General features: G+C 38.5%; 1 protein-coding gene across 1 annotated transcript in view; it reads left to right on the top strand.

Annotated features, from left to right (window-relative positions):
* The window catches only part of LOC122517892 (RNA/RNP complex-1-interacting phosphatase-like), a 46,178-nt gene that overhangs the window by 9,886 nt on the left and 24,269 nt on the right, over positions 1–12,023 (top strand). The window contains exons 3-4 of the mRNA XM_043636509.1: positions 10,523–10,554; positions 11,571–11,658. Coding sequence (XP_043492444.1) covers positions 10,523–10,554; positions 11,571–11,658 — 120 coding nt within the window. The remainder of the gene's footprint in view (positions 1–10,522; positions 10,555–11,570; positions 11,659–12,023) is intronic.

Below are 12,023 nucleotides of genomic sequence, written 5' to 3'. Positions count from 1 at the left end.
TTTATTCTCTAAAAGCACCAACTATTGCAACTATCCTTCTCCGGATGGATCTAAGGAAACTTCTGCATTTTCGCACGCATACGAGGCACCACGACGATTGGGGATAAACTCTTAGAAAAATTCTATTTTTATTATTTTTCTTGACTTTTTCTTCATCTTCTTCTTCTTTCTCCTCCTCCTCCTCGAGGTAAAAGGAAAAAAAACGGAAGGAAAATCTTTTCTTAGCGTCTCATTAACGTTTCGGATTCGTGCCAAGATCCTAGAGTCGTTTTAATCGAGCATGTTGAACGCGCTGTTTTAAATTTCAACTAGAAAACACAACGATTCTTCTACTTTTTATCAATTTTTCATTTCCAAGATTTCTTTATAGATGGTAGGGGGAGGGGAACGAGTGAAGAGGAGGGTTGTCGGGTTTTCGGGGTGGACTTCGAACGGATACGCAAAGAGGGGTTAGATTTTGTTGTTTGTCTCGAGAGGGTTTTACTAAGGACACTTTTGTCTTGTACTTTAACGTTACACTGGTTCATCCATCCCGTTTCATCAGATATGTTAGCTGGGCCACGGCCTATCTCTGCTAGATGAGATGGCGAGTGTCCATTTCGAGTCCGTTCTCTTTTTCCGGGAACCCAACGGCGCAAAAGAGATCTTACTACGGTAGCCAAGACTATCTTTCCGTCCGATCGTGTTTCGTTCTCTCTTCTTTCATCTCATTTTGCGAAGCTAGCTAGCTAGCTAGCTAGGTACCTAGGTACCAACATACTACCTGAGTTTATACGAATTGTATATTTGTCCTATGTATGTGTGTGTACACGTATGAGTGTATTGTAACTCGTGCGGTTGCGTATCGCGTAAAACACCGATGCCCACCTACGCTTGGCACCTTGCATGTTTTCCAACTCACAGTTATCGTCTTTCCACATCGTTTTTCTTTCTACAACCACCACCACCATCTCCTCCTCCTCCTCCTCTCGTATCCTTTGTCTCGATCGAATCCTTTTTCTCGGATACGTCGATGACACTTTGCTGTTAACTCGGCACGACGACATGAATCAAAGAATAAAAGGGAAAACCGTTAGAATCCTTCCAAGTTTCAAGCAACAATTCTGTTATATCTTGGACGAAGAACTCGATGTACCATATAAATGCTATAGGAGATAATACCACGCGGAAGTGTCTTCGGCAAACCCTTCGACGACAACTACAACGACGACTACGACGAAAGGGAGAGAAGGAGAGAGAGAGAAAACCATTTCGCTTTTCTTTTATACTTCGAGTTACTCCTCTTTCCAGAGGGAGGGAGGGAGGGAGGGAGGCTCGTCCCTCTTTCCCATACCATATTGTTATTATATGAGAAACAGAGTGAAAAGGAGAAACACGTATATATAGAAAAGCAAAAAGGAAAGATGGAAGATGGGGGGAGGGATAGCAGCATCCGTTTGGGTTACGTCGGGTCCACGCGCAAAGAAGAGAACAACAAGAGAAAGAGAGAGAAGAGAATGGGAAAGAAAAGAGGGGTTTGTGGGTTTTGGTGTGGCACATCGACGATGGTGTGGTGGTGGTGGTGGTGGTGGTGGTTTGGATGCCTCGGATGGTTCTGAAATGCGGCATTGGCTTTATGCTTCTGGTACATAAATTTCGTTGGAATGGCTCGCGTATGAAGCCGGCGCCCACCGTTCTCAATCCCACCTGCCCCTTCACCCCCATGATACCACCACCGTTCCGCGTCACATAAGTTTTTCTCGGTCTATGCACCCTCAACTGCTTTCTCCTCTTTCTCCTCTTTGTCTCTCGTTTCCCTCTCGGTTTGGAATCCAAGCTACCCCTCCCTCTCTCCCTGCCCCCCCTTACCACCCTTACCCTCCTGCCCCCCGATCGTTCGTCTGTTTACAAAAATGTCACCGGTCTCTACCGGAGACACGCGAAGAAATTGCTAAATTTATTACTCCTTCGTTCCTTTTCTCTGTTTGTTGTTTCTTTGATACTTTTGTTCTTCCTTCTCTTTCTCATCGAGCCGGTGCACGATTAGTTCCAGTGCGTCCATGAGAAGAAACGATGGAAGCATAGCCACCACCACCTCCAGTGGTAAGCAGCGTACCGTGCCTATATCGTAAATCTTTCGACAGACGTATCGGTAGAATTGGCTTTTCAGTATCCGTGCGATTCGTCGCGCGAATTATGGACCCATATTCGTACGCGTTATTCCACCATTTCTTACCATTTTTTTTTTTTTCTTCTTCTTCTTCTTTTCCTTCCCTATACTTTTTTTTCTCTTTTTTTTTCTTCACTTTATACCCATAACACGCGTAAATTTTTGAATAGACGATAAAAGTTTAGAGTTTTAAACGATTACGAATTTATTCGCTCGTATTTTTCTCGTTCATATTTAATACAATACGTTATTATTATTATTATTGATGTTATTATTCGAAAGAAATATTATTTAACCATCGGCGGGGCGGGGATTAACGTTAAAGAAAAAAAAAGAAAAAAGATGAATGACTGATAATGATCGAATATCATCGGAAGATTTTCTTTTTCGTGGTAAAGCTTGCCGTGCAGTGGGCGTGTTTTTGTTGGATGGTTGACCCGATAGGCGCCTAGTTTAGGTGAGACCCCCGAAACCCCTCGGTCTCGATCCTTTGATCGAGTTTAGGAAATTTTTACTTCGCGAGGTTTCTAAAGGCTGGGTTATCTTTTTAAAAACTACGAAAAATAATATGGAAAAGAAGAAGAAGAAGATGATGACGATGATGAAAAAGAGGAAGAAACAAACAAACATTTGTTTAAATTTAAACGATCCTGACGAGTCACGCTCGTAAATATCGAAGAATCGTTAATCTTTCGTTTCGGTCGTGACCGCTCGTTTACGAATAATGTATTCTCACCCTCGTTTTGTTAAGACAATCGGACCGAGGGAATTTTGAAAGTCTATCGTTGTTAAAAAGAAGAAGAAGAAGAAGAGAAAGAAAAGATATGTGAGGTATATGGTTTTCGGTGGAAAGGGCCAAAGCTCGTGGAAAAAAGGGGTTGGATGCGAATTAGGTTGAAAGTAATATACTAAGTTCCAACGCGAGATATATTTTAAGGGATTAATTACGTAGATATAAATCTTCGTTTATCTCAGCGTGAAACGTTCTACTATTCTATATGGGGGTCGGTATATTTTCAAAGAAAATTCTAACGGTTCTTTTAAATCGTTTAATATTATACTAAAAACGTATTTGAACTAATTCGAATGAATCAAATTGGAATAATTTAAAAGGTGATGATATCCATATTTTCTAAACTTTCAACGATTATCACACACAGATACACACTTTATACATAACACAAATACATTTAGTGTCCGCAAAAGTCGAATAGCATTAGTCGTAGTAAAACACGTGGGGTGAGAAGCGGACCACCTGAGACAAGAACGGATGGAAACAAATTCGAGGAACAAATTCGTGATGATATGTCGGTGTCCCGCGAGAGTTAGTCGGAGGACCGACGACCCTCTCACGGGCCACGCGGGATTATTCGGTCTCGTTCGTCCTGGAACCGGGAGGGAGGACCCCCCGAGGCGTTTGGACCGCCCCGAAAATATTTTTAATTTTATTACTGCCTGTAATATGGAAATTCTATGGTCGCGGTTATCAGGTGTGAATTGAATTATAGCGACTGCCGACTAGCCTTACCGTTATTTATATCCACTCGAAAAAAAACACGTTTCCTACACGTTGACTCTTCTTCTTCTTCATCATAATCTTTGCGAAAGAAAGAAAGAAAGTAAGAAACAGAGAAACATTTCTTCTTCTTTCATGATTACTCGGTGGTGATTGGAAAACACCTGGACGACCAACAGTCTATAAAATTTCATGCCATCGTCAATATACTAATTCGTTATCTACACACAAGAGAAAGAGAGAAAAAAAAAGAAAAAAAGAAACAAGAAAAAGATGGAAGCATGAAAGTGTGTTCCGCGTCGTTGGTGATTCAGAATTATTTCGAGTGGTAGTCACCGGAAGTGAAAAGAGATTCCATCGGTCCACAAGGACTCAGCTTTTTATTCTTCGAAAGAGGTTTCACCGAAATACTCGCACCTTTCTCTCTCATTCTTCGTAGATTATTATTTTTCTTTTCTTTTTTTTTTTTTGATACATTCCAAAAGCATCCTCGATGATATCTCGCGTCAGAATATATTAGATGGAAGTTGTTTAATGAATATTCGAGTCCCAATATATTATATAATAACTCTCGAAAAGATGATGGAACCCTATTAGTCGGAAATAGATTTCTATTATAAAAAGGTACGCGATAGATTTTATTCGATGCTCGCAATCTTCCATTCTAACGATTCCGAAATCGCAGACGATCAGCGTAGGAAGTTGGAATCGCGTTAGATTATTAGCCTTTCCAGGCGGGTGGTGAATCGATTTTTGAAAATGAGGGCTTTGCTCGGGACTCGTAGAGTCCTTCTTTCGTTCTCCTGAAAATCGGCTTGTCTGCGGGCCACGCGTACCAGGATTGATGGTTCCCCGATTCATTTTTTATCTCGTCGATGGGATGGAAGGGGCTGAAAGGGAGCTGAGATTCCTGATCCTTGTATATTAAAGAACGAGACGCACCTGTAGGATTCTCCGCGCGAACCCGACACGTTTTCTAAACCTTTCTTCATATACTCGTGTGCGCGTATACGTTTGTGTGATTTTCAACATCTTCAAACATCTCGCGGAGAACGTTCCACAGTGATTTAGGTTAACCATTAATTTCTCCCATCTCTTCATTCTTATTTTATGGACTTTCACGGATGTGATTTAATTGGCGCTTCTTCACTCTTATGGGTCTTTGAAAAAATAGTCGAAATATTCTATCGGCTGATATATTAGTTTGTAAATAATTTCACGATGGCTACGGGACGACGAGGTTGGGAAGTTTTATAGTACGATTATTTATCGGATGTAAACGGTCCCGACATACGAGGATACAAAATTCACTCCTACTACTAACGTCATCGTTTTCCATCGCTATACCGATTATCATCAACATCATCCTCCTCCTCCGGAGAGGATGTAACAACGTCCTGGAGAATTCTTCGAGTACGTAACAAAATTCTCGACTTATGTACGAAGTAATAAAATCGTTCGAACGATTTCTAACCACCGGTTAACCGTAGGAAAGTACGCATAATAATACACTGCTGAGATGCGTTAGGTGATCTTTTATTCGATATTACTTTTCCGTATTATTACTTACTTCTAACGTAACGTAAAATATTCTCCTTTATTGAACACAGAATACGTATTGTAATTTTATTATTAAAAAATAGGACAACTTTCTTGCGTTACATTTAAAAATATATGCAAATATCGTATAGATTCTGAAAAGTTTTCGATAGAAATATTACGTTTGTTTGTGTGTTAGTTTATTATATCGGGCTCAATTTGATCGTGTTTTTGTTCTAGTACACTATTCGTAGAAAATATCGCACGGAAACGTTTTCTCGCGTTCGAAAGGGAGTTTAGGGGTAGGGAAAGGGAAGTGTGGGGATGGGGGATGAGGGGGTGGGTTGAAATTCGTGTTGAATCACACGGAAAGGCCATATAGACTTTTATATGGGTGCTCCTAACTGATGTATGCGCAAACGTTGCCCGTATCCACTTACTTCATCGTTTGGCAGAAGATTTCGAACGATTTAAAATAGGTCACTTTACGATTCTCTCGTTTTATCGCAATTGAATGCGTACAACACAAGCGAATATAAAATAAGATGATAGAAAGAGATGGAAAATATGAAGATAAGGGAACGCGAGTGGTCGGTGTCTCTCCAAATTTTCTCGAGATCTCGTCTCGATCTTCGACGAGTTGCGTGGGAATCTACGATATACTTTAATGGTAGAAACGTAGAAGGTTGACCTTTCGAAGAATACATTCGTTTATTTGTGAAAACGATTGTTGAATCAGAACGGTTGTGACCTTTAGTAACACTGAAAATCTCTCTCTCATTCAATTTTCTTCATTCGCGTATGACATTTTATTCGATTATTTATTGCTAATGAAACGATTAAATTGATCGGTCACGTTTTTTTTCTTTTTTTTTTCAGAAATATATTGAAAAAAACTGATGTGTGTACTTATGTACGCACGTAAGAAGTTATACTTCTTTCGCGTACCAAAACGAACATAACCTCAATAACCTCAAAAATAACTTTAAAAAAAAAGAAATGAAACATATTTTCAATCGATCGATATATTATATATAAGAAAGAATACAAAACAAAAAAAAACAAAAATATCAAAATATAGATATCAGTCCACACTAAATATAAGAGAGATATATCGAATTATTTTATGCGTCAACTGTCATGGCGCGGTTACAGCATTAGTTCTCAATTCGATCATTTAAGTAAAGCGGCGCTGCGTACGATTAGTAATTGGATGGGTGACCCGCTTGAGAAAAAAGGGGGGAAGAAGAAGAGAAGACAACTTCATGGTGTCGTTTTTCCAGACGCTCGGAACAAAATCACTCCCCATTGCATTTTCCCAAACGCGCCAAAAGAAGTATAACTTCAAAAAGATAATCATTGCGAAAGAACAAGGCCGTTTTTTTCATGTATATATATATTTATGCACGTACCATTGCACGTGTGAGAAAAAAAGATTCTCGTTGAAAAGTTTTTTTTTCGGTCTGTCAGTTTTAACCAAAATCTTATGTGCGCGTCGATTTTTAACTCGGTGGATCTTTTCTTGCTTTCTTTTCTTTTCTTTTCTTTTTTTTTCTTTCTTCTTTCTCTCTCTCGAGCGTGGTATTACAGCCCACTGCTCGGTGCGAAAGCATGAAAGGGCACCCTTCATAAATATTTCCAATAAATACCAACGATATCTACCGTTGCCCAACCGCCCACGTAAACGCGAGTTTCTCTACCAAAAGATTCCTACGTTCCTCGACTGTGATCAAATATTTTCAATATCGATGGAATAACTCGAGAATGACCATTCGTATTAGAGAGTCCTTAGTCTTTTTCTTATTCCTAGAAAACTGTTCCACCTCTATCATCCGATTTTCCCTTATATTATTCCTTTATTGAAAAGAAGGAGAAGAAGAAGAAGAAAAAAGGAAAGACATTTGAAAAAGAATATTCATGGAATTGCAACTTCCTGCCGGGTGCTGCGGTAGGTCGGATCGAATCCGTCGATTTTAAGGATGCACAGTAAGGATTTTGAAGGGTCCAGTTGGTGGTGGATACCTGGGATGAGGTAGACGCGTGTCCTGAATGTATTTCGGTCGCATACGGAAATAAGAGGAAGACGAAGAAGGTGGAGCGAACGGAACGGAACAGAACAGAACAGAACAGAACGTTACGATATGGAACGGAAAGGAACGGAAAGATGGAAGAAGTGCATTTGGGGCCTCGTCACAAAAGCCGTACAATGCGTCGGCCGATAATCCTGATTTAGACTTGCCCATATATTAGACTAAGGATCGTGAAATTGAATGGTGGAATCAGCGCCGAGGAGGAACGATCCAACTTCAATCCCGTGCGAAAAATAAACTCCTTCGAATAAGAAAAAAAAAAAAAAAAAAAAAAAACTCGAGAAGAGGAGTCTAAGGTAGAGTAGGCTCGGTAAATTTCACAGGTGGGCAGAGGAGGCTACTTCGTTCGTTCGGTCTTCCATCTCTCTCTCTCTCTCTCTCTCTCTTTTCAATTCTTCCTTGATATTTTTTTCTTCTACTTTTCTCCTCTTCGATCACGGTATTCTCAGTTCGATTCATTGACCAAGGAAGGCGCCATTCCCGAATCCTTTCCCAAAGGAGTGCCGAGCTTCTATCCCGAAGGAGGCTCGTAAATCTCCGTATTTACTTCGCGTACTTTCTACCCTTCTATATTTTACTCTTTTTCTTGTATTCAAAGCGTAAATACGTAAATCTTCGTTCGACCGAAGCAAGGAAGCAAGGAAGGAAGGAAGGACGGACGTACGTCATCGTATCTCTTTCATCGTTATCATTCGCGCACGTTCTTTCATTTTTATCATCGATATCGCGATTGATAACCGGAAAAGCCTCCCACCTCTCCCCTGTTGAATATTTTTATTTGTTATTTTTACGATCGTTTTTTAGTAGCAGCGTAATTAATCGATTTCGTGGATTCGTATCGAGACGATTTAACGTTTGAAAATTAATTTGTTACTAAAGTGTACTTTAAGGGGTTATACGCAGTTAGAATTTTTAAAAAATTGATGTTTTTTTTTTCATTTTCGGAATGTACATATATTTAAGTATATTCTCTGAAAATTTCAAATCGATCCGACAAATATTCTTCACTTCATGTAAGCTGCAAACAAACATTTTTAACTATGTGTAAACGTATCTTTGAAACTTTAAACGCGTTTTTCTCAAAACGGTATTTTCAAAGTCGGTGATCTCGATTTTTCAAAAACGGCTTAACCGATCGGTTTCGAATTTTTACACAATCTTCTTAGATATTCCTCGGGTATTAAGTATAAGGAATAATTTTTAAAAAATTTATTACTATTTTTTTGTACCAATTTAGAGCGAAAATTTTAGTCAAAAACAACAACTTTTTTTCAAATAGACGCCATTTTGTCAAAAATCAAAATTTTTATTATTCCTTGGTTTTAATACCTGCATTGATCTATCCTTTAAAAGAATCCACCATATTTTTTAATTTCAATAATCCAAACCGCCAAAATGAAGATCACCGCCAAACGTCTTTTTTAGAGGACGTTCAGGAAATCATTTACAGGAGCGGTGCAGATTAATATTTTTACATAATCGACGCGCTATTGTATTCTCAAAAGTTGGCTCTATTTGAATCACCATCACTTTTGTTTGAGAAATAAAAACTGTTTCTAGAAAAAATTCATGAAAATACGTCTTTTTCGTGCCTCGCAACTGCGTATAACCCCTTAAGGTTTTCGTACAGCAAACGACAAGAAAAGTATCTCACGCCTAGTCAACCTCGGATTATTACGTTCGAACATGAAAGCGATAGGGCAACGGGCCCATTATTAATGCGACCGATACTCATTCCGTACTCATCCGTAGATACCATCTCTCCGCCCAGCCAATCGGATCGCACGGTCTAAACCCGTAATTACCATTAGCCCACCCATAGCGGGTGCTATGCTAAGGTAAGAGGACTTTCAAGGAGGGGAAACTTTCAATTTACGTGCCCCTCGACGATCCTCTCGGTGAGCTTCGTTTTACGCGTCTCTTTCTAGTCACTTATAAATTCAACGAATACGATTAGACGTTGGATAATGAACAAATTAAAAAAGTAGCCTTTCTAAATCAAATATATTTCATTATTATTATTTGTATATAGTATTTTCTAATAATAATATGGGATTTGGGGTATATTAATATTGGGTAAAAACCTTGCTACGATATATTTAACATGATTTCTGAATAAACTCAAGAACTTTTGCTTTCTCTCACTCTAATAATATAAATTTGATTCCTCTGATTAGTATTATTTTGAAGGAGTAGTTTCGATGTAACAAATTTGTATACTATAATACAGTATTATGAAAACACGTGTAAAAATGATGACAACTTGTAACTTAACAATTGTACCTAGCACGAATATCATCACAAGTATCGTTTAACACGATTTCGATACAACACGGAACAAATTAATCGTGTCATTGGAGGGTTAAATGCATCATTAAAACATTAGTAGTTAACTTTACAACGTATAGTCAGAATCATTTCGAATATCTTAAAAAAAAAAAAGAAAAGAAAAGAAAAGAAAAAGTATTAAGATACTTGTGAGATACAACATCATTTTAAATCGTGTAAAATACGATGATTAATAACGTGCCGGGTTATATATCGTACGACTGTTAGTCTTATTAGTTCCCGAAAGGATATCACGTGCGAAGGTGTGTATCGAAGAAAATCGCTGGGTCATCATTCTCTGGTTTATTTCGGAAGCGTGCCTTTGACTCCTCGTGTGTGATTATCGGCATGGTCACGTATCGTTATCCGCCACGAAATTTTCGAGGCCAATCAATCAACCGAAAAGAGAGAGAAAGAGATGCATCCCCGATTCTACTACACAGGAACGAATGTGTATGTGTGTTTGTTTGTGTGCATGCTTTCGTGCGTTCCGTGTTGCATTCTCGCGCCATTAATTATCGTTGCCCGCACGATGACTCGCATTTTATTACTTGATTGGTAACAACTTTAATGCGTTAGGTGTATATATATACGCGTGAAAAACAAAGTCATCCAAAGTGATCATTTTTTTTTTTACATCTTTTTCTCGAGATATAATAATTATAACATTCGATTGAAACTATTATACTTAGTTCGATAAAAATGTTGATAATATTTAACGCATCGTTGATCGACAATTTGACGAAAAAAGAAAATGTAATCTCAGGAATGATCTCGTAATGAAATATTCGTATTTTTCTAATTAATTCGCGACAGATCGACAATGCGTTAAACAAGAATCACAGATTTTCATTTGAAACCGTACTAACTGGATCATGGGTTTTGTTTTTTCTGTTTCAGACTATTGCACAGAACGTGAAGCCCGAGGAAAGGTGAGTTTTTTATTAAGAGAAACGAGGAGAAGAAGATCGAGGAAGAAGAAATGATTTGTATTTCGTAACACGATTTGAGTGCAAAATTCGCGAGAAATTAGTGGAACGAAAATAAAATGAAAAAAAAGAAAAGAAAAATAGAAAGAAATGATGAAGATGTTGGCGAGCGTGTTTGAACGTTTAATCGTTCGCGTAGATTCTCTCACTTTCTTCTTTCGTAGAATATAAATCTCCGTCGAATCGTATTAGACCTTTAGTTCTCGTAATATATCGAAAATCGAAACGATTCTCTTTGCCGATAAATTCCGCACCACCTTCTTTTAATAACTTCGAGAACGCTTACGATCCCCAAACGAAAGAGAGAGAGAGAGAGAAAGAAAGAAATCTAGAAAGAAAGAACGAGAAAGAGAGAAGAGAAGAAGAAAAATAAAAAAAAAGAGGGTTGTTTATTTATTGGGGTTCGTTCGTTCAGTTTCGGTTTCGTCCGCGTCCGAAAGACAAAGCGTTTGGGCCCGTGCTCGATGTATAAGAGACAGTATAACAGAACCCGTATGCACCTGGAGAAAGCTTTTTGATATATCGAAGGGAATGGTGAAACTATTTGGGCCGACACCCCCGCCTTAATCCGGCCCCTTTTATTTTTGTCGGTATCCACCATGAAAGAGAGAAATCCCTTTCCAGCTGCGATATATCATCGAGTCGTCGTACTTGTCGTATTCGTGAGCCCTTTCCCTCTCTACCTTTTTCTTTTCTTTTTATTTCTTTTTATTTCTCATATATCTATCTATTTATATAATTATTTACTTATATATTTATCTACTTTTCTTTTTATTCTTTCCTTTGATATCGCCTTACCGAATCAAATTTAAAAGAAAACCAAACGCGTGTATATTTTGCGATTGAAAAAGTAGGAAGAAGAAGACATAGCGTTCTTGTTTTCGTAATTCATCGTTTAAATCTATAAACGTTTTCTACGTTTATAATACAAATTAATCATATATTCGTTATTTTTACAGATTCACTGCGTCGATGATTTTGGAAGCATATCCGCGGCTCAAATTTATCGTAGATCTTACCAACACGGAACGTTACTATGACAAAACGGTAAGTGGATTAGTTTTTTTTAAAAGAAATATTCAAATGAAATATTAAGAAGAAAAATGTAAGAAATTTCTGAACATTTAAGTTGTCTTATTCCGAATAAGAGACGTCTTTTATTCTTGTCTCTCGCGAGTAGCCAGCCGTCACCTGCCGCATTCCTTGATCAGTTAGATATCCAGAAGAAACGTCTCTCTTTTTTGGACCACTCAGTTTGCTTCTATTTTATCTCCCTTTATCTATCGTTCTTTTCCACGTTGCTTTTTCTCTTTCTATCTTTCACCTGTCCTCGACCCTTTTTCGCTTTTCTACCGCGTCTGCTCCCTTCCACCCTTCCTCCCTCCCTCCCATCCTACCTATCCTTCATCATC

Source organism: Polistes fuscatus, unplaced genomic scaffold (assembly GCF_010416935.1).
Source record: "Polistes fuscatus isolate 324 unplaced genomic scaffold, CU_Pfus_HIC Scaffold22, whole genome shotgun sequence".
NCBI lineage: Eukaryota > Metazoa > Arthropoda > Insecta > Hymenoptera > Vespidae > Polistes > Polistes fuscatus.
This window is presented reverse-complemented; position numbering and strand designations above follow the sequence as displayed.